Source organism: Fringilla coelebs (assembly GCF_963513975.1).
Source record: "Fringilla coelebs genome assembly, chromosome: 4".
Classification (NCBI taxonomy): domain Eukaryota; kingdom Metazoa; phylum Chordata; class Aves; order Passeriformes; family Fringillidae; genus Fringilla; species Fringilla coelebs.
The window spans coordinates 833,872-856,206 of NC_140032.1; the positions used below are offsets into that span (position 1 = coordinate 833,872).

The following is a 22,335-nucleotide window of genomic DNA, read 5'->3' on the forward strand; positions in this document are numbered from 1 at the left end:
GTTTGGGACTGACCCCACAGCAGGGGGACAGCCTGGGCTCTGGGGGCTGTGCCCCTTTGGCTTTGCCCTTTTCCCTTTTCCCATTTCCAGCCCAGATTTGGGGCTGATCCCACAGCAGAGGGACAGCCTGGGCTCTGGGGGAGTGTGTGCCCCTTTGGCTCTGCCCTGTCCCCATTTCCAGCCTGGATTTGGGGCTGATCCCACAGCAGAGCAGAGGGACAGCCTGGGCTCTGGGGGCTGTGCCCCTTTGGCTCTGCCCTGTCCCCATTTCCATCCTTTTGGGTTTGGGGCTGATCCCACAGCAGAGCAGGGGGACAGCCTGGGCTCTGGGGGCTGTGCCCCTTTGGCTCTGCCCTGTCCCCATTTCCAGCCCAGCAGGGACAGGATCCAGCCCCTGCAATCCTTCCCCTGCGGAGCAGCTGCTGGGCTGGAGCCTCTTCCCGGGGCTGCTGTTTCCTCCTCTGGGGGGAAGATTTCTCCACCCTTAGGAAATTCAGCTCCAACTTGGCCTCGAGGGCAGAGTCCTGCTGCCAGCACAGCTTTCAGCACCTGATTTCCCCCAGCCACCCAAAACTGGGGTCTGGGGGAGGTTTTAGGAACCTCTGTGGACCCAGGTGGGAATTTGGGGCTTCAGTGGCCGTCCCACCTCAGGCAGGATTTGGGGTTTGAGCTGGGGCTGCTCAGAGCTCCCTGATGTCCACGGGGTGGCTTCGGGCCACCAAGGGCCCCTCACACCTGATCACCAATTAAATTCTGTCGCTGACACTTCGCCAGTGTTTAGGAGCTTTTTTTTTTTTATATTTTGTTTTCCTTCTTAGTTATTTTTTCCCCTGACAGTAATTAAAAGTGAAATTGTACATTTCTTGACAGACTCTTGCACATATGGAGAGTTTGCATTTAAACGTGCCTCTTTCAGTCATACAGATTTTGGGTGCTCTTTTTTTTCTTTATTTATTTATTTTCCCGCCGGAATTTTCCCCCGGCGCTCAGCCCCAGCCTCTGCCTGGCCCTGTTCCTCCCCAGCCCCGTCCCCTCCCTGGTTTGGGGGCACCAGGGGCCGGGCTGGGGGTTAGGGGGGCTTCGTTTGGGGCTGCGTTAATTAATGCCGAGCTCCGCGTGGGGGGAACTGAGCCGTAAATTAGTGGGAGCTGGCTCCGGGCCAGGGAACAAAGTCCCTGCAACTCCACGGGAGTGGGAGGAAAAGCTGGAGGAGGAGGAGGAGAAGGGAGAGGAGATGGGAAGGCAGCGAGGCCGCCCAAGCCCCCTTGGCTGGGCGCCGTTCCCTCCGTCCTGGGGATGGCTCCAGCTCAGCCCTGGCAGGACAGGACTCCATCATCCCATCCCATCCCTTCCCAAACTCCTGGAGCGGGCTGGGAGGGGGCTCTGGGGAAGCTCTGAGGGTGGGGAGGAGCTCCCAGCTTTTGGAGGGAAGGTGTGGAGTTAAAGAGGTGCTGAGCCTTTGAGTTCCTGGGGTTCTGCGGGCAGAAATCACCTCCAGGAGCGTGGGGTGCTGGGGGCACAGGGCAAGGGTGGCAGGGCTTGCTGACCCTGCCTGGTTCTGCCTGGGAATTCTTTGTCCTGGCTGTGCTTGTGGGGCTGGGACCCCCTTGCCTGCATCCCTTTCCTCTTCTTCAGCTTTCAATGGCCTCAACCAGGAAAAATTGGCCCTAAAGCGAGATATGTGGCCCCAAAGCAGGAAACATGGCCCTAGAACAAGAAAAACTGCCTTAAACCAGGAAAAATCACCCTAACACTGGAGGAAAAAAATGGGTCTATAGCAGGAAAAATGTCCCTAAAGCAGGAGGGGAAAAAATGCCCTAAACTGGTAAAAAATGGCCCTAAAATAAGAAAAATGGCTCTATAGCAGGAAGAATGTCCCTAAAGCAGGAAAGATCGTCCTAAGGAAAGAAAAACTGCCTTAAAGCAGGAAAAATGGCCCTCAAACAAGAAAAAACCCCCCTGTTTTAGAGCAGGAAAGCTGGCCCTAAGGCAGGCATGTGGTGTGTCAGGGATGGGATTTGCAGAGCTGTGTCCCTGTGGTGCCCTGAGACACGGCCCAAGGACAGCCCAGGCCCAGGACACACCTGTGTGCCCTCAGGTGCTGCAGGGGTGACCTTGCAGAGCCTCAGGTGTCCCAGAGCAGGCCCCAGCAGGGAACATCTGGCCAGATGTGCTGGGCTGGGCTGCCCCAAGCCTCGAGGGGACAGTGATATACTAAAAAAGCATAATTAATGAAAATAAATTTAATGAAAATAAGTCCCAGGCTCCCAAAAAGGGGCAAAGGGCTCCCAGGTGGCTCTGCTGTCCTCGGATTCCAGAGGTTTTTTTCCTGGTACCCCAAGGAGGGAATGTGCCAAAGGAAAATGAGATCCCTGCCAGGAGGGACAGCTTTGAACTCTTGCCTCTGTGCAGGGTTTGTGTTTCCCTCCAGAGACACCTGGAGTAGGGAATTGTTTGGGTTTTCACAGGGCCTTTGGGCAGTGCCAGCTGCCAGGGCATTTTCAGGGTGTATCACAAGCAGGTGATTATTAATGATGATAATTAAAGGTGCAGAGCTTTCAGGGGCAGTGACATCAGCCAGTTCCACCCCTGGAAAACGGAGAGACAGGAGGCTGATAACGACTGGGATGACAAAAATAACGGGAATGAAATAGAGCCAGAAATGAGGATAATTTATTCAAGTCCCTGGAAATCAGCTTGGCTGTTTGCATGCCTGGAGAGGCACAGAGAGCAAACCAGGGATGCTTTAATAATGAGAGAATCTCTCCTCTTGCAGGTTGTTGGTCTCCTCCTGCCCAACCAGACCCTGGCCTCCACTGTGTTTTGGCAGGTGAGGCTCCCTGGGAAGGGTGGGAGTGTGGGGAGGGGTCTCTGTCTGAACAGCCAGGGGTCTGCTGGGGAAGGCAGGAGCCTCTCCTGAAATGGAACATGGAAACACCCTCCCCCTGAATTGTTATAAATTTGAGATTAAGGGGCTCTCAGGCAAAGATGTGGGTACAGGAATAACAGTTCTTTGGTAGGAAAATTAAAAATACAAAGGCAATAGTACCAAAAAAAAAAAAAAAAAGAAAACAAACACCTGCCAGAGTGAGAGCATGCCCTGACCCCCTGTGTGTCAGGGTGGTGGCACAGTCCCATCCCAGGGTGGGGGCACAGTCCCATCCCATGGTGGTGGCACAGTCCCATCCCAGGGGTGGCACAGTCCCATCCCAGGGGGTGGCACAGCCCCATCCCAGGGTGGTGGCACAGCCCCATCCCAGGGTGGTGGCACAGCCCCATCCCATGGTGGCACAGTCCCATCCCAGGGTGGTGGCACAGTCCCATCCCATGGTGGTGGCACAGCCCCATCCCATGGTGGCACAGTCCCATCCCAGGGGGTGGCACAGTCCCATCCCAGGGGTGGCACAGTCCCATCCCATGGTAGCACAGTCCCATCCCATGGTGGCACAGTCCCATCCCAGGGTGGCACAGTCCCGTCCCAGGGGTGGCACAGTCCCATCCCAGGGTGGTGGCACAGTCCCATCCCAGGTGGTGGCACAGTCCCATCCCAGGGTGGTGGCACAGTCCCATCCCAGGGTGGTGGCACAGTCCCATCCCATGGTGGCACAGCCCCATCCCAGGGGGTGGCACAGTCCCATCCCAGGGGGTGGCACAGTCCCATCCCAGGGTGGCACAGTCCCATCCCAGGGGGTGGCACAGTCCCATCCCATGGTGGCACAGTCCCATCCCATGGTGGCACAGTCCCATCCCATCCCAGGGGGTGGCACAGTCCCAGGGTGGTGGCACAGTCCCATCCCATCCCAGGGGGTGGCACAGTCCCAGGGTGGTGGCACAGTCCCATCCCATGGTGGCACAGTCCCATCCCATGGGGGTGGCACAGTCCCATCCCAGGGGTGGCACAGCCCCATCCCAGGGGGTGGCACAGTCCTATCCCAGGGTGGTGGCACAGTCCCATCCCATCCCAGGGTGGCACAGTCCCATCCCATCCCAGGGTGGCACAGTCCCATCCCATCCCAGGGGTGGCACAGTCCCATCCCAGGGTGGCACAGTCCCATCCCATGGGGGCTCAGCCCTCCTGCAGTGCCAGCTGTGGCTCTGCTGCAGCAGGATCCTGCACAAGGGGGGAGTTTTCCTCTGCAGCTGCAGGGCTGCTGGAGATGGGCCTGCTCTCCCTCTGGGAATGCAGGGCAGGAGAAAGCTGCTCCTCTGGGAATGCAGGGGGCAAAGGCTGCTGTGCTGCTCCAGGGCAGATTGGATCCAGGTAGGAATGTGTGAAATCTCAGATTGTATCCAGGTAGGAATGTGTGAAATCTCAGCTTGTATCCAGGTAGGAATGTGTGAAATCTCAGATTGTATCCAGGTAGGAATGTGTGAAATCCCAGATTGTATCCAGGTAGGAATGTGTGAAATCTCAGATTGGATCCAGATAGGAATGTGTGAAATCCCAGATTGTATCCAGGTAGGAATGTGTGAAATCCCAGATTGTATCCAGGTAGGAACGTGTGAAATCCCAGATTGTATCCAGGTAGGAATGTGTGAAACCTCAGATTGTATCCAGGTAGGAATGTGTGAAATCCCAGATTGTATCCAGGTAGGAATGTGTGAAATCTCAGATTGTATCCAGGCAGGAATGTGTGAAATCCCAGATTGTATCCAGGTAGGAATGCTTGGCTCCTGCCCTGGGCACAGCATCTCCCATGGGATGATGGAATTGGATCAGCCCTGCAGGGACACTCACTGGCCATGGACAGAAGATAATTAATAATGAATGGCCCGTGGACAGCAGAGATCTCCTGGAGGGAGGATTGGCTGTGGGAGAGATAAAGAAAACTGCCCCATGAGCAGCAGATACCTGCCCCACCTCTGACAGGTGGCAATAAAATACACACTTATCTTACAGCCCAGGGCAGGAGGGAGGAGCTGGGTTTTGCCCAGAGGACAGACTGCTGCCGTGGCTGTGCTGTAGGGACAGGATGTGCCTGGATCCATTCAGGGAAGGGCCTGCAAGGGGCTGGAAACAAATCTGGGCTCCCCTTTTCATCCCCCACCTTCCTGTGCCATGGCAAGGAAGAGGCAGGACAGGCCAGAAGCAAAAACCAGATTTTGGAGCCACTTTGTCTGGGTGAAAATGGTTCTTCCATGTGCACATCCGTGGAGGGGTTGGCCCTAAACTCACCCATCTGCCTTTGGGAGGATGAGGAGCTGGGATTTTCCTTGGGAAGGATGTTGGAAGGGCTGGGGATGAGGGGGGGGGTCCCACATAATAATTCCTGTTGCCAGGGATTTTGGGAATTGGTGTGCACGGCCAAGCCCAGGATTCCTGCACAGAGTCTGCTGCAGGAACTCTGGGGGAAACAATCTGTGTGTAGGGAGGTGCTGGTGTGATTTCCCGCTCAGATTTGGGAATTAGGAGTAAGGGGAGGAAGCAGGCAGGGGAAGGAGAGATCCATAGTAAACACACCACGAGTGTGATTCCGTCGCCAGCTGAAAGGAAGGCACGAGTTATTTTCAGCCTCCTTTCTATGGCAAATGTCTTTTTATTGTGTGCACTGAGAGCGGGGATGGAGCCGTGCAGCCGGGGAGGCTCTGAGCAGAGCGGGATCTGCCGGGAGCACGGCGGGACAGCCCTGCCACGAGTTTGGGCTCTGCTGGCTTTGGCTGGGAGCTGTCCCTCGGGAGGGGTGGCTGGGGACATCCTGGGTCACTCAGGGCTTTGAGGGCCACTCACTGCCCTGTTTGGGGACATCTGGGATGGAATCCCGGGCTGGTTTGGGTGGGAAGGGACCAGAAATCCCATCCCATTCCACCCCAGCTGGGCAGGGTCATCTCCCACCATCCCAGGGCACTCCAAGCCCTGTCCAGCCTGGCCTGGGACACTTCCAGGGATTTGGGGGGAGCCCCAGGTGTTCTGTTCCCACCAGTTTGATGCCATGTGTGTCCATAAGCTGGGCCATCTGCTCATCTCCTGCTCCTCAGGAGCCTCCTGTGGCCCTCTGGGAGCCTTTGGAGCTGAGGAAGGGCCTGCTGGAATGGCACTGCTGCATCCTGACTGCACGTGGGTTTGGCCAGGACACCAGGAGGAATTTCTTCACATTAAGGGAGATTGGATATTGGCAGGGGCTGCCCAGGGATTCGGGGGAAGACCCCATCCCTAGAGATGTCCAAGGAAGGCCTGGAGGTGGCACTCAGAGCTCTGGGCTGGGGACGAGGGGAGATTGGACACAGCCTGGGCTCAGTGACCTTGGAGGGATTTTCCAGCCTCAGTGATCCTGGGATTCTGTGGGATTAAAACCCAACAGCAGTGAGGGGGATGGGGCCAGGAGAGGAGCTGCCCATGCAGCATCCCAGGGAGCAGAGCTGCCCTCAGGACAGGATACCTTGGAATTCCCATCCCTCCATTTGAAGGGCATCAACTCACACCTAGACCCTGCTCCAGCCAGGTGCTGAGCTGGGAGCAGCCCAAGGGCAGACGAGGTTTCCCTCAGGACTCCCCCAAGGTGGGATTTTGTGGGGTTTGTGCTGATTCCGTCTCTCTGTCCCGCAGTGGTTGAACCAGAGCCACAACGCGTGTGTGAACTATGCAAACCGCAACGCGAGCAAGGTGAGCCGGCTGTGCCTGCCAGTGGGGGGACAAACACCCCTGGTTCTGATGGCAGGGGGAGGGTGGGGGGACAAACACCCCTGGTTCCTGACTTTGGGGTGAGGGTGAGGTGACAAACACCCCTGGTTCTGATGGCAGGGGGAGGGTGGGTGACAAACACCCCTGGTTCCTGACTTTGGGGTGAGGTGGGGTGACAAACACCCCTGGTTCCTGACTTTGGGGTGAGGGTGAGGTGACAAACACCCCTGGTTCCTGATGGCAGGGGGAGGGTGAGGTGACAAACACCCCTGGTTCCTGATTCCAGAGGGAGGGTGGGGGTGACAAACCTCCCTGGGCCCCGACTCCAGGGTGAGGTTGGGGGTGACACCCCTGGTTCCTGACTTTGGGGTGAGGGTGGCTGTGACAAATTTCTCTGGTCCCTGATTCCAGGGCAGTGAAGGTGGCCATGACAAACCTCCCTGGGCCCTGACTTTGGGGTGAGGGTGGCCATGACAAACCTCTCTGGTCCCTGATTTCAGGGTGAAGGTGGCCATGACAAACCTCTCTGGTCCCTGATTTCAGGGTGAGGGTGGCCATGACAAACCTCCCTGGGCCCTGACTTTGGGGTGTGGGTGGTGAAAATGAAAAGGAGCAGGTTCAATGGAGTTACCCAAAAAGAACTTTAATAAAGGGTGAAAAACAGCAAATGTGGAGAAGTCGAGCACAGTATGAGGGGCAGGATCCAAAGACCTGAGACAAAGGGAAAGCAAAAATTTATACAATTGGAGGTGGAATCTTCTGGAACTATAACCATATAGGTGAAACAAGTAACCAATAGGGGAGCAGAACTTAGCATGATATATAGGGGATACATAACAGGGCATAGCCAATAGGGGAGCAGGACTTGGACAGCTTGGCACAGCAACACCAAAGGCTTGGGGGGCAGCTCTCCAGCTCACCCTGAGTTAAACAATGACTCCCAGGGCTTGAAAACCATGCCTGCTTCTTTTGGGGTAAACTCTGGCTGACTCCTGGGCCAATTCATAGACACGGCCATGAGGCAGCTGTGGGCCTGCCCCAGGGCATTCCCACATGGAAACACCAATCCTGCCTCTTCCCTGGCCATGGAACCGCTGGGGTGCCCACTGGGGGGGTGCTAGACTGGCCACTGTCCCGTGCTTAAACTCAGTGTCACCAGCACGAGGATCTGGGAGTCACTGCAGGCACAGAAATGAGGCTCAAGGCCTTGGGGCTGAACCAGTCCAGGGTCCCAACTGGCCTGGAATGGTTTAGCTGGGATCTGAGGGAGCACTGAGCAGAATGGTGCCTGGGTTGGGGGAGCTCCATGCTCCTATCTCCCAGGGGTTTTGCTCATGCTGGTGGCAGTGGGAAGTGCTGGGGCTGTCCCTGGGAAATGCTGGGGCTGTCCCTGCTCCATCCTTGGTGATGCTGTCCCTGCTCCATCCTTGGTGGGGCTGTCCCTGTTCCATCCTTGGTGGGGCTGTCCCTGCTCCATCCTTGGTGATGCTGTCCCTGTTCCATCCTTGGTGATGCTGTCCCTGTTCCATCCTTGGGGATGCTGTCCCTGCTCCATCCTTGGGGATGCTGTCCCTGCTCCATCCTTGGTGATGCTGTCCCTGTTCCATCCTTGGTGATGCTGTCCCTGTTCCATCCTTGGGGATGCTGTCCCTGCTCCATCCTTGGGGATGCTGTCCCTGCTCCATCCTTGGGGATGCTGTCCCTGTTCCATCCTTGGTGATGCTGTCCCTGCTCCATCCTTGGTGGGGCTGTCCCTGTTCCATCCTTGCTGATGCTGTCCCTGTTCCATCCTTGGTGATGCTGTCCCTGTTCTGTCCTTGCTGGGGTTGTTCCTGCTCCCTTCCTTCTCCTCAGCCTCCATTCATCCCGTGTTGGGATGTGGGAAGCTGAGCTGGAATCCATCCAGCTCACTGAGAGAACATTTCACAGATAAAATATTGACTGTGGCGAGTTTGGGGTTCAGCACTCCAGGGTAGAAATGCTAATTTGGTACCATTTGCTGAATTTCACTCACATCCTTCCTTTTGAGCTGCTATTATTGTAATTTTCTGATGCCAATTAATTTTCCATTCCCTGTAACCTTGCTCAGGAGGCCACGATTTCCTCACTTTTGCCTCTTGGGATGACAGCCCATGTGTCACAGAACAATATGACAAAACTAAACCTGTCTCTGCTCCGAAACAAATGCACCAGAACCAAAACAAACAAACAAAAAAAAGGGGGGAAAATGGGTTGAATATTAATAACCAGAAGTTTGTTTATTGAAAATATGTTTTGTTTTTCTTTCCAAAGCCTTCTCCGACATCCAAGTTCATCCAGGGCTACTTGGGAGCTGTCATAAGTGCTGTCTCAATAGCAGTGGGTAACTCTTTATATCTCTGCATTTCATGACTGAGGAGCTGCTTGGGAGATGTTTTTTGGATTGCTGAGCATGTTTATATCTTTTAATTGACTAAACTCTGTTTTGGTAACCATCAAATGCTGTCACCTGGGGTGTGGCTGGCCCTGCATGCCCGAGCTTTGCAGCAGAAGCAGAATCCAGCCCCTCCTGCGCTGTGCCCCGGCTGCTCTGTGAACTCCCACTCTCCCTCGTGCTTTAATTGGTGGGGAATTAATTAACCAGGCTGGTTTAGAGACCTCGAGGCTGCAGGGCCCTGGGTGGCAGGAGAGGAGAGGCAGAGTTCTGGAATGTTCCACTGGGGATGGGATTACATCTTCCCCTGTGGATGTGTTTGAAGCTGAGCTGGAGTTCAGGTCACGGTGTGGAACCCTGGAATGGGTTGGGTTGGAAAGGTCCTGAAATCCCACCCAGTCCCCCCCCTGCCATGGCAGGGACACCTCCCACTGTCCCAGGTGCTCCCAATGTCCAGCCTGGCCTTGAGCACTGCCAGGGATCCAGGGGCAGCCCCAGCAAATCTGGGAATTCCAGCCCAGCCCCTGCCCACCCTCCCAGCCAGCAATTCCTTGCCAAGATCCCAGCCCAATCTCCCCTTTCCAGTGGGAGCCATTCCCTGGCTCCTGTCCCTCTGTCCCTTGTCCCCAGTCCCTCTCCAGCTCTCTGGGAGCCCCTTTAGGATGTTTAGGATTCCCTGGAATTTTCCCTTCTCCAGGGGAGCACTCCCAGCTCTCCCAGCCTGGCTCCAGCCCTGCAGCAGCTCCAGGGCCTCCTCTGAAGTTCTGTGTGAAATAATCTGAGAGAGAGAAGCTTTTGACATTCCTAAAATCAATATATTGTGGCTTTTATTACATTCCCAGGAGCACAGGTTGACATCAGGAACAGGATCAGCTCTTCCCAAAGGGGCAGGAACAGTTTTGAGGAGCAGCTTGGGAAAGTTATTCCTTACACTGGGGTTTCAGCCCCAAACCGAGTGGTTGTACCTTTTCCTTTGGAGCATTAAAGATCCCACAGCAGTTGGTGTTTTTCCCTCTGGCCAAGACATTTCCCCATTTTTTCAGGTCAGAAAGAATTTGCTCCTTTGCTGCCAGACCATTTTCCAAAGGGTGTGGAGCTGTTGAAGTGCCTCAAGGTTTTGAGGGAAAACTGCATTTTATTGGGTACCCTGTGCAGGATGGTTTGCCATGTCTCAGTCTGTGTGCTGAGCACTGCTGCTCCTGTCCCCTCTGCTGTCCCTCCTGCAGAGCTCACCCTGCTCCCAGCCCAGCCTGGCTCACCTGAGCTCACAGCCTGGCTCACCTGAGCTCACAGCCCAGCCTGGCTCACCTGAGCTCCCAGCCCAGCCTGGCTCACCTGGGCTCACAGCCCAGCCTGGCTCACCTGAGCTCACAGCCCAGCCTGGCTCACCTGGGCTCCCAGCCCAGCCTGGCTCACCTGAGCTCACAGTCTGGCTCACCTGAGCTCCCAGCCCAGCCTGGCTCACCTGAGCTCCCAGCCTGGCTCACCTGAGCTCCCAGCCCAGCCTGGCTCACCTGAGCTCACAGTCTGGCTCACCTGAGCTCCCAGCCCAGCCTGGCTCACCTGAGCTCCCAGCCCAGCCTGGCTCACCTGAGTTCCCAGCCCAGCCTGGCTCACCTGAGCTCACAGTCTGGCTCACCTGGGCTCACAGTCTGGCTCACCTGAGCTCCCAGCCCAGCCTGGCTCACCTGGGCTCACAGCCTGGCTCACCTGGGCTCACAGTCTGGCTCACCTGAGCTCCCACCTCCCTGACCCAGGCGCTGTGCTCACTATTCCAGCCCAACTTTAACCCTAATCCCCATCCTAATCCCATCCTAACAAGCTCAACGCTTCGGTTTTCCATCCACAGCTCCCAGGGGAAGCGTGGGATGGTTTCCCTGAGCTCCTCAGTGCTTAGGCCAGCGTTTTTGTCACCTCGTGAGTCCCTGAGGTGGCAGTCCCCAGCTGGACGTGCTGCTCCAGCCCTGGCACGCTCTGGTGCTGCTGAGCCCCTGGTTTTGGCATTAATGCTCCTCTCCCTCTTGGAACAGGGGCAGATTAGAGAGGCAGGACACACGGACAAGGATCTTGGCAGAGCTTTGTCCCCCGAGCAGCTGGGGGGCTCTGGTAAGGACCCCGTGGATGTGGAGGTGTCCATGCAGGGTTTGGGGATCTGGGGTTGCTGGGGTGCTCAGAGCCTGCAGGGCAGCTCCAGAGGGCACAGGGGACCTTGGGGCGCTCTGGGAAGCTCTGTGAGATGAGCAGGGAATAAAACCGGGGTATTATTTCAGCCTGGTGCCAGCAGAGATCCCCCTGCAGGGGACTGCTGCTCCCTCTGGGCAGTGCCACCCTGTCCCCCCACCTGGCATCCCAGCAGCATGCCCTGGGCCTGTGGGACAGGGCTGGCTCAGAGCTGAGCTGCTCCAGAGCCAGAGTCTGTCCCAGGGACGGGCAGGAGCTCTCCATGGGGCTGTGCATGGTCCAAGGTGGAGAAGGGCAGAAACCTTCAGGGGTTCTCCTTCCTGAGGTTGGAAACTTTTCCTCCAGGTGGAGCAGGAAGGGCAAAAACCTTCAGGGGCTCTTCTCCTTCCTGATGTTGGAAGGATGTTTTCTTCCACATGGAGCAGGAAGGGCAAAAACCTTCAGGGGTTCTCCTTCCTGAGGTTGGGATGTTTTCTTCCATGTGGAGCATAAAGGGCAAAAACCTTCAGGGGTTCTTCTATCCTGATGTCTGGGAGGTTTTCCTCCCCGTGGAGCTGAAGGGCAAAAACTTTCACGGGCTCTCCTTCCTGATGTTGGAAGGATGTTTTCTTCCACATGGAGCAGGAAGGGCAAAAACCTTCAAGGGTTTTTCTTCTACCCTGATGTTGGAAGGAGCTTTTCCTCCACATGAAATATGAAGGGCAGCAGCCTATAAAGGTTCTCCTTCGGATGTTGGAAGTTTTTCATGTGAAGCAGGAAGGACAAAAACCTTCAGGGGTTCTCCTTCCTGATGTTGGGATGTTTTCTTCCACGTGGAGCTGAAGGGCAAAAACCTTCACAGGTTCTTCCTGTTGTTGGAAGGAGCTTTTCCTCCACATGAAATATGAAGGGCAACAGCTTTTAGAGGTTCTCCTTCTGGATGTTGGGAGCTTTTCCTCTATGGGAAACATGAAGGGCAAAACCTTCCATGGGTTCTTCTCCTCCTGATGTTGGGATGCTTTCCTCCACATGGAGCATGAAGGGCAAAAACCTTCAGGGGTTCTTCTATCCTGATGCAGGAAGGAGCTTTTCCTCCATGTGAAATATGAAGGGCAGCAGCCTTTAAAGGTTCTCCTTCTGGATGTTGGGAGCTTTTCCTCCACATGGAGCATGAAGGACAGAGGCATTCAGTGGTTCCTCTCCTTTTGGATGTTGGGATGTTTTCCTCCACGTGGAGCAGGAAGGGTAAGAAAACCTTCAGGGGTTCTTCTATTGTGATATTGGAAGGTTTTCCTCCATGTGAAATATGAAGGGCAAAAACCTTCAGGGGTTCTTCTATCCTGATGTTGGAAGGAGCTTTTCCTCCATCTGAAGTATGAAGGGCAGCAGCCTTTAAAGGCTCTCCTTCTGGATGTTGGAAGTTTTTCACATGGAGCAGGAAGAGCAAAAACCTTCAGGGGTTCTCCTTGCTGATATTGGGATGCTTTCCTCCACACAGAGCATGAGGGGCAAAAACCTTCACAGGTTCTTCCAGATGTTGGAAGGAGCTTTTCCTCCACACGAAATATGAAAGGCAACAGCTTTTAGAGGTTCTCTTTCTGGATGTTGGGAGCTTTTCCTCTATGGGAAACATGAAGGGCAAAAACTGCTCCATCAGGGCTGGGCTTGGCCTCACTGGCCTGCAGATCAATGGGAAATCTTTGCACATATCCTGATTTTCTTCCCTTTTTAGAGAGAGAGGAATTGCTGCAGCCACAACTCCCCATTTCCAGCCCTACAGGGTGAATTTGGGGAGGAATCAATACTCTTTTATTCCACATTTTATTCTTTTATTCCACATTTTTCTCCCCACATTTCCTTTTCTCTCCAGCTGCTCCCATCCCAGCCCAAGCCAGAGCACAGAGCTGTGCCAGGTCCAGGATTTCATCCCTTCTCCCGTGTGACTCAGGTGAAGGAATCACTGGAAATAAGGCTGGGAAAGGTGTTTGGGCTGGCACAGATCCCAAATCCCACCCAGTGCCACCCCATCCATGGGCAGGGACACATTCCCCTGCCCCAGGTGGATCCAGCCTGGCCTTGGGCACTGCCAGGGATCCAGGGGCAGCCACAGCAAATCTGGGAATTCCATCCTCTAACACCTCCTTTTCTCTTTCTGTGACTGTAGTTTATTTTTATCCCACTTTCCCCCCACCAGCCTCTTTCCTGCCTTATCTTTTGCTCCCTCATTTTGCTGCTGTTCTGAAGAGTGATAATGTAATTTTTCCCCCCAACAATTGAGTGGATCCCTGGGATGAGGCTCCAGTTCCTGATATCTGGCTGCTGTTCATGCTGGTGGTGCATGAAGTGCAATTAACACCAGCTGGCTTTCCTAAACAAGGCAAACAAAGGCAGGGAGAAGTAAAAAGACTTGAGAAAGACCAAGCGTGTTTTAAATGTTTGGAATTTTTTTATTCCCCCAGTATTCCAGTGCCAAGAGCTGCACAGATCAGGGGGGCTGTGATGAGACAGAAACTCTTTCCAGCTGACACACACACTCTTACTCTGCTATTTTTCACGCTTTTAGAAGATTAAAAAAGCTGCACGAAGCCAATTTTGTTGGCAACAATTGCTTTTTAAATATAATAATTTTATATAGATAATAATTATTTATAACAACTTTATTATTTCTATGTGGAAGTTGGTTTCTTTTGCCCAGGGAAGCTGGGCAATCCCTGTTAGTGTCCCAGGGCAGCTTGGAGCCCCCTGGCCCAGTGGAGGGGTGGATCAGAGGGGATTTAAGGCCCTTCCAACCCAACCCATTCCAGGATTTTTCCGTTCCTAATTCCAGATCCCAGCTCCATTTGCTCTGGCACCGCTGATCCCTTTTGGTGCTGGCTCAGCCCTTCAGGACTTAGGTCAGGCTTTGGGTCAGAAGGGACTCTGGGGCTGTCTGAAGGGCCTGAAATTAGATCACCCAAGGACCCTGAGCAGCCATTCCCAGTCTCCTGCCTTGCCACTGCTGCTGGGACGGGTGGGCTGGTGGGGTCAACCTGGGCTGGCTCCTCTGGGACCCTCTGGGGTCATTTTTTGGGTCCCTCTGGACCTCCTCCTTGAAGCACCTCCCAGTTTTGCTGTGGGATCGGAGCTTTCTCCATCAGCCCTTCAATTTCCCCCATCACAGCTGCCAGCTCTGCCCAGAGCAGCTCCAGACCCTGCTCCTTGTGCTGCTGCTCCTTGTGGGGACCCTCTGGGGGTTTCTCTCTCTGGCAGCCCCTTCTGGCCACGTTTCCTGGCAGCTGTGCTGGGCCAGCCCCTCCTTGCCCATCAGGTGCCACTCTGTGTGCCCTGGAGGGACCCTGGCCACGGCTGCTGTCCCCTCCCTGGGACAGGACGGGCTCTGATGGGCCCTGGCAGAGCCTGTGGCTGGTGGGAAAGGAATTTGTAGAAAATTCTTAAAGTTTGCTAGAAGGTTCACACTGTGCATTTGTGTACAAACTTTGAAATGAGAAATATTGGTTTAGGAATGCTGTGGAATAGGACAGACCTTGCTGAGAGAGAAGTGGAATTAGAAGTTTGAAAAGGTGGTTTTGTAAATAAGATTAGATGCTTTAGAGACATAGAATTATGAAAGGTGGGTTGTAGTAGGATTTATGAGGGGTAATTTTAAATGCTTAACTTTAAGGTATTTATAAAGCTCATAGGTTAAAAACAACACTTATAATGTATTATAATTCAGAAATAGTTTCTGCTAGTAATTGTAATATCTGTATTGTTTTACCCTTCACATGAGACTAAAAACAGAATAAAAGTTTTTAAACTCCTCTTAGTTGCCCCATCTCTGAGTCAGAAAAGGGCTCAATCCAACTTAGCTCAGCCAGGAAAGCCCTTGGTGACAGCCAGGGTGACACTGAGCCTCCTGTGGCAGGGCCTCAGCTGTCCCCAGTGCAGGGAGCCCAGCCAGGTGTGCCCTCAGCCCCTCAGGTGTGCAGGGTTGGGGCTTTGCCCCATTCCCTCCTTCCCCTGCCTGCCCAGCACGCCGGGGTCTGGCACTTCCAGCAGGATTTATTTCAGGGCAGCTTTGGGGTTTATGGCCCTCTCAGCACAGACACAAATAAATATTGGTTCTCACGTGGCAACCTGAGCTCAGTTCTGCCAGAAGTAGGTGTTGTGTCTTCCTCTGGGTGAGAGGGAGCAGCAGTGCCACTGCCCACGCTGCAGCCAGCTTTGGGGACATCCCTGCACTTCCAGTGGCCCTGCTCAGCACCTTGATGTTCCTTTTCCTTCTCCTCACAGCATTAACATTCAGGTGATTAATGCCATCAATATCAGCTGCTAATGACCCACCCTGGACTCACTGCTGGCCCCAGGAGAGGGTTTGAAGCAGCTCTTCATGGGCAGACCCAGAGCTCTTCATTTTGGGGCTTCCTGACCCCAAATCCTGCCTCTGCAGGAGCTTCTAGGTGAGGAAGGTGGGGAGCAAAAGCAAAATGCCACGGCTGCCAGGGGGATTGCTGCTGCTCTGGGTGACCCCAGTGGGCACCAGGCTGGGCAGAAACACCTGAGAGTGTTTGGAACCGAACTAGGTGAAAGCTGGAGAGGAGCAGGAATGTTTGAGTGTCCTGCTCTGCTTGGCTCCTGGGGCTGGAGCACCTGGAGCAGCTGAGGGAGCTGGGAAAGGGGCTCAGCCTGGACAGGTTCAGCCAGCAATCCCAATCCTTCCATTTCCAGCAACCCCACTCCTTCCTTTGCCAGCCATCCCATTACTTCCTGTTTCATCAATCCCACTCCTTCCCACACTATCAATCCCATTTCTTCTCTTGCCAGCAATCCCATTTCTTCCTTTTCCAGCAACCCCATTTCTTCCCTTTCAATCAATCCCAATCCTTCCCTTTCCAGCAATCCCAATCTTTCCATTTGCAGCAACCCCATTCCTTCCTTACCCATTCCAGCAATCCCATTCCTTCCCATGCCATCAATCCCAATCCTTCCCATTCCAGCAATCCCATTTCATCCCATTCCAGCAATCCCTTTCCATCAGTCCCACTCCTTCCCTTTCCAGCAATCCCTTTCCTTCCCTTTCCAGCAATCCCATTCATTCCCACACCATCAATCCCATCCCTTCCTTTCCCATCAATCCCATTCCTTCCCACACCATCAATCCCATTCCTCCCTTTCCCATCAATCCCATTCCTCCCTTTCCCATCAATCCCATTCCTTCCTTTCCCATCACTCCCATTCCTCCCTTTCCCATCACTCCCATTCCTTCCTTTCCCATCAATCCCATTCCTCCCTTTCCCATCAATCCCATTCCTCCCTTTCCCATCAATCCCATTCCTCCCTTTTCCATCACTCCAATTCCTCCCTTTTCCATCAATCCCATTCCTCCCTTTCCCATCAATCCCATTCCTTCCCACACCATCAATCCCATTCATTCCTTTCCCATCAATCCCATTCCTCCCTTTCCCATCAATCCCATTCCTTCCCACACCATCAATCCCATTCCTCCCTTTTCCATCAATCCCATTCCTCCCTTTTCCCATCAATCCCATTCCTTCCCACCATCAATCCCATTCCTCCCTTTCCCATCAATCCCATTCCTCCCTTTTCCATCACTCCCATTCCTCCCTTTTCCCATCACTCCCATTCCTTCCTTTCCCATCACTCCCATTCCTTCCTTTCCCATCAATCCCATTCCTCCCTTTCCCATCACTCCCATTCCTCCCTTTTCCATCAATCCCATCCCTTCCTTTCCCATCAATCCCATCCCTTCCTTTCCCATCAATCCCATTCCTCCCTTTTCCATCAATCCCATTCCTCCCTTTCCCATCAATCCCATTCCTTCCTTTCCCATCACTCCCATTCCTCCCTTTCCCATCACTCCCATTCCTCCCTTTCCCATCAATCCCATTCCTCCCTTTCCCATCAATCCCATTCCTCCCTTTTCCATCACTCCAATTCCTCCCTTTTCCATCAATCCCATTCCTCCCTTTCCCATCAATCCCATTCCTTCCCACCATCAATCCCATTCATTCCTTTCCCATCAATCCCATTCCTCCCTTTCCCATCAATCCCATTCCTTCCCACACCATCAATCCCATTCATTCCTTTCCCATCAATCCCATTCCTCCCTTTCCCATCAATCCCATTCCTTCCCACACCATCAATCCCATTCCTCCCTTTTCCATCAATCCCATTCCTCCCTTTTCCCATCAATCCCATTCCTTCCCACCATCAATCCCATTCCTCCCTTTCCCATCAATCCCATTCCTCCCTTTTCCATCACTCCCATTCCTCCCTTTTCCCATCACTCCCATTCCTTCCTTTCCCATCACTCCCATTCCTTCCTTTCCCATCAATCCCATTCCTCCCTTTCCCATCACTCCCATTCCTCCCTTTTCCATCAATCCCATCCCTTCCTTTCCCATCAATCCCATCCCTTCCTTTCCCATCAATCCCATTCCTCCCTTTTCCATCAATCCCATTCCTCCCTTTCCCATCAATCCCATTCCTTCCCACCATCAATCCCACTCCTTCCCGCGCCGTGGGGCTGCTCCTCCGTCCCCGCTCGCACGCTGACCTCTCACACACCATTTCTCGCTCTCCTCTCCAGGTGGAGGTGCCCTGTGGATTTTTCCAATCCGCTCCTCGTTCCCGATAATTGTCTGCGAGGCTGCGCTGACAGCCTGTGAATGGGGTGTGATGTCCATAATCAGCCGGGAGAGCTGCAGCCCTGCCGGGGCAGCCAGGAGACATTCAGGGGCTGGGATGGGAGGGGATGGAGCGTGGCCTGGCTCCCTCCTCCCTGGGAGCAGGGGGAAAATCCCCGGGGATCCGAGGAGCTGGGGATCAGCTTGTCTTTTAAATGAAGTTTAAGTTTGAAATGAGGAGGTGCCTGGCTCTAAAGTCTGCATCTCTCTGCTCCAAAGCTGCTCCTGCACATCTCTGTCCCTGTTCATTCTCAGAGCCCAGTAGGGAGTGGTTGGATCTCTCAGCCTGGAAACTCAGCCTGGCAGCTCCTCCATGGGGCCCCGAAATCGCTGGAGCTGAGCAGCCATTCCCAAAGGCACAGCATGGTGGGGACAAGGACATGGGGCTCTTTGGGCACGCTCCCAGGGCCAGCACATCCTGTCCCTGGGGTCAGCAGCACCTGGCACCATCCCTGGGAGTGTCCCAGGCCAGGCTGGACAGGGCTTGGAGCAGCCTGGGATGATGGAAAATGTCCGAGGCAGGGGGTTGGAAGGAGATGATCCTTAAGGTTCCTCCCGTGACTGTCCCCTCCCAAACTCCACGTGCCTCTCTGCAGCATTTTCTCTCTCCTTTCACTGGGATGTTTCCATTTTCAGCAGGTTTGTTCTCATCCCTTCCTTTCCCTCTGCCCCAGCCCATCCCCACCAGCCCAGGAGTGCTGCTGCCTCTGGGCAGGATCCAGGTGCATGGAACACTTGGTATGAGACAGCACCCTCTTGTCTTGGGCATGGCCCCTCATCCTCCTTGCTCCACCGTCTCCCAAACCAAGTTTGCTGTGTTCTCAGCATGAATCCCACTTTCCTCCAGCCTTGCTCCATTCTCTTCCCTTGAAGCATCCAGCTGTGGGGCTGCTGTGGCCATCCCTGCTGGGATTTTCTTGGGAGTGGTGTCTGCTCCTTCCCTACTCTTGCTCCTCTCTAAGTTCCTTCCCCACTTGGATCCCGATTGCTTTCCCTTCCCTTAGGCTCTTCCATTCTGTTCTCCTTGGCTTGGGAAAGCTCCAGTTGGGAAAGAGCCCAGTTTTCCATCTCTCTGCCTCCATCTTCACCTCCCAGCCCTAATGAATGAGTTTTTTCCTTCCTTCTCCTAATGCTCTTTTCTCCAGCTTGGCTGAATGGGACTCATCAGATCCAATTAGTTCTAATCCAATCTGGTGACTAGGGGATGAGGGATAACCTCCTTTGGAGCCAGTCTCTCTTTCCAAGTTGACTTTCCAGGTTCCCTGAACAGCCAGCTCCAGCTGCAGTGCTCAGGGCTGCCCTGGAGTTAAATCCCCCAGATCAGTGGAGATTTCTCCAGCACAGTCCATGAAGTCTGGAGAGTGGCTCAGCAACGTTTGGGTGGTGTCATCTACCAGCTAATGCTTGCTGGACTCCTGAGATTCCTCTATTTCATAAAAATTCCCTCCCAGTGGGAAATGAAATAACTCCTCTGATGGATATACTGCTCTAGGCTGGGTTTAAGAGGTGTGGGCTTGGTTATTGCCCATGTCAGGCATTCAAAACTATCTCTCAGGCTTCAAAAATCTTCATTAAAAGGCAGAAAAAAAGCAGGTTTTGGTTTTTTTTAATCCCTGTGGTTTTAGAACTGGTGTCTTGGTGGACATGAGGTCAGAACTTTGTGAGACAAGAAGGAGAAGGAAAGGAATGAGAAACGTTGGTCTCTGACAGCATCTGATGGTTCTGCTTCAGTGTGGTGACCTCACAGACGTTCTGCTGAGGGAATGTTGTTGATGCTGAAACAAAACAACAGAACAGGAGCTAAAGAAATGGCAGGAATCCTTGGCACTCGAGGAGGAGGAGGGAGGGAGGAAGGGCAGAGTGCTGCCAGAGGCACAGCAGGGCCCTGGGTGAGGTTTCCCTCCCACTGACGCTGTTTGATCCGGGTTTTGTGTTGAGGGATGTCAGGAAGTGTTGGTGTCACATATCCCTGTGTCCAGCCGTGTGTCCCTGTGTCCAGCCGTGTGTCCACTCATGTCCCTGTGTCCAGTCATGTGTCCCTGTGTCCAGTCATGTGTCCTTGTGTCCAGCCGTGTGTCCCTGTGTCCAGCCGTGTGTCCACTCATGTCCCTGTGTCCAGTCACGTACTCCTGTGTCCACTCATGTGTCCTTGTGTCCAGCCGTGTGTCCCTGTGTCCAGCCGTGTGTCCCTGTGTCCATTCATGTGTCCACTCATGTGTCCCTGTGTCCACTCATGTGTCCCTGTGTCCAGCTGTGTGTCCCTGTGTCTAGTCACGTACTCCTGTGTCCAGCCATGTGTCCCTGTGTCCAGTCACATATCTGTGTCCAGTCATGCGCCCCTGGATCCAGCTGTGTGTCCCTGTGTCCAGCCCTGTGTCCCTGTGTCCACTCATGTATCCCATGTGTCCCTGTGTCCAGCCCTGTGTCCAGCCATGTGTCCCTGTGTCCAGCTGTGTGTCCCTGTGTCCACTCATGTATCCATGTGTCCCTGTGTCCAGCCCTGTGTCCCTGTGTCCACTCATGTGTCCCTGTGTCCAGCCATGTGTCCCTGTGTCCACTCATGTATCCATGTGTCCCTGTGTCCAGCTATGTGTCCCTGTGTCCAGCCATGTGTCCCTGTGTCCAGCCATGTGTCCCATGTGTCCCTGGGTCCAGCCACGTGTCCCTGTGTCCCCTCATGTATTCCATGTGTCCCTGTGTCCAGCCCTGTGTCCCTGTGTCCAGTCACATATCTATGTCCAGCCCTGTGTCCCTGTGTCCAGCCCTGTCCCTGTGTCCTGCTCCCCAGCTCCCTCAGCCACACCAAGGGAGTGCTCTGGAGGAGGGAACCTCAGCAGAGCAGGCCATTGGAAAAGCTGGGTTCACCCTGGGTCACAGTGCAGGAATTTGCACCGTGCATAACTCCCCATTCCTGGCAGTGTCCCAGGCCAGGTTGGGCACTGGGGCTTGGAGCACCCTGGGACAGTGGCAGGTGTCCCTGCCTGGGATGCTCTTTAAGGTCCCTTCCCACCCAAATCCCTCTGGAGTTCTGTCAGACTGCCCAGAGAAGCTGAGCTGCAAAGGGACCCACAGGACAGGACAGGAGGAGGCAGCTTCAGGCTGTGCCAGGGAAGGTTCAGGGTGGATTCCAGGAAGAATTCCTTCCCCAAAGGTTGTCAAGCACAGCTGCCCAGGGCAGGGCTGGCGTCCCCATCCCTGGGGGGATTTCAGAGCCCTGTGGCACTTGGGGACATGGAGCAGTGGTGGCCCTGGCAGTGCTGGGGATGGTTGGACTCGATCTTGGAGGGCTTTTCCAGCCTCAGGGATTCTGTGGTTGTGCCAGGTGGGGTGAGGTGAGTCCCCCCTGGTTCTGTTCCATGTTTCCATCCCCAGGGCAGCAGACCCTGCTCGGTGACTGGGTGATGGTCACAATAATTAACCTGGGGTTGGTCTTTAATGATGAATTTGCCTCAACAGCGTCCTTGGGCCAATCCCAAGTAATTAAACTCATTAGCATCTCCTTGATGACCCTTTTGCTTTGGTGGCCTGAGGTTGAGCAGTTCCTGCCCTGTTTGCCCTCATCCCACCTCATGGCCTGTGGGAAGGAGTTCACAGATCAGCGACAGCAATTTCCAAACTGCAGAAAACAAACCCTCATTAGTTTCCTATATCCAGCCCTTGTGTTGAGGATTTGGGAGATGGGATTTAATCTCCAGCAACATTTAATTTCGTGTTCCCGGCAGGGGGGTTGCTGTAAGTGGGGACTGAGTTCATCACATTAAATCTGGAAGTAAAATGCTTTTATTTCACTGCCCTCACAGTGGTGGCTCTCCCAGACTCAGCTTTTCTCTTTCAAAAGCTGCTGCTCTTCCACTTCATTGTCAAATCCTCCACCAAACCTCCAAGCAGGGGCTGCAAACTCAATAAAATTTGTCATGGACACAGATTAACCGTATCCAGACTAAATACCCAAATCCATGGGCAGACAAGCAAAGCCAGGCTTAAAACTGGCTCCTTGTAAAGCAACACATTTTACACTGTGTTACAGTTTCTAGAGGTGTTCAGACTTTGAAAAGACTCATCATAACAATTGGAAAATTTTTAAAAATTAAAATATGTAGTCATTTTTGAGGGGGAAGAAGTTCAAGACAAGCCCTCGCTGCTGTCCAGACTAAGCAGACTCACCGTGGCTCTCTTGGACTCAGCTCTAGGGCTGCATTTGCTGAGGGCAAGAGGAGGAGCTCTGGCTTGGGGTCTGGGTGAAAACCTTGGGAAAGGCTCTGGAAATATTTCCTGGGGCTGGAGAAGCAGCCCTGTGCTCATGCAGGGCTTACCCAGCAGTTGTGCTTCTCCCCCTCTTCCTCCCAGGCTCCGGCACGCCGGGATGTGCTGGGATGTGCATGTATAATGTAGCAGCCTGCAAAAAAATCTTCTCCCAGGCTTCTCTTTGCTTTTTAAACACCCCCCCAAAAAAACCA

The 22,335-nt window shown here is 53.9% G+C and overlaps 1 protein-coding gene across 5 annotated transcripts in view; it reads left to right on the forward strand.

Moving 5' to 3' along the window:
* The window catches only part of SFXN5 (sideroflexin 5), a 115,955-nt gene that overhangs the window by 48,358 nt on the left and 45,262 nt on the right, over window positions 1-22,335 (forward strand). For all 5 annotated transcript variants that reach the window (XM_084204193.1, XM_084204192.1, XM_084204196.1 and 2 more), the window contains exons 7-9: window positions 2,777-2,830; window positions 6,545-6,601; window positions 8,912-8,977. In XM_084204193.1, the coding sequence (XP_084060319.1) occupies window positions 2,777-2,830; window positions 6,545-6,601; window positions 8,912-8,977 (177 nt within the window). The remainder of the gene's footprint in view (window positions 1-2,776; window positions 2,831-6,544; window positions 6,602-8,911; window positions 8,978-22,335) is intronic.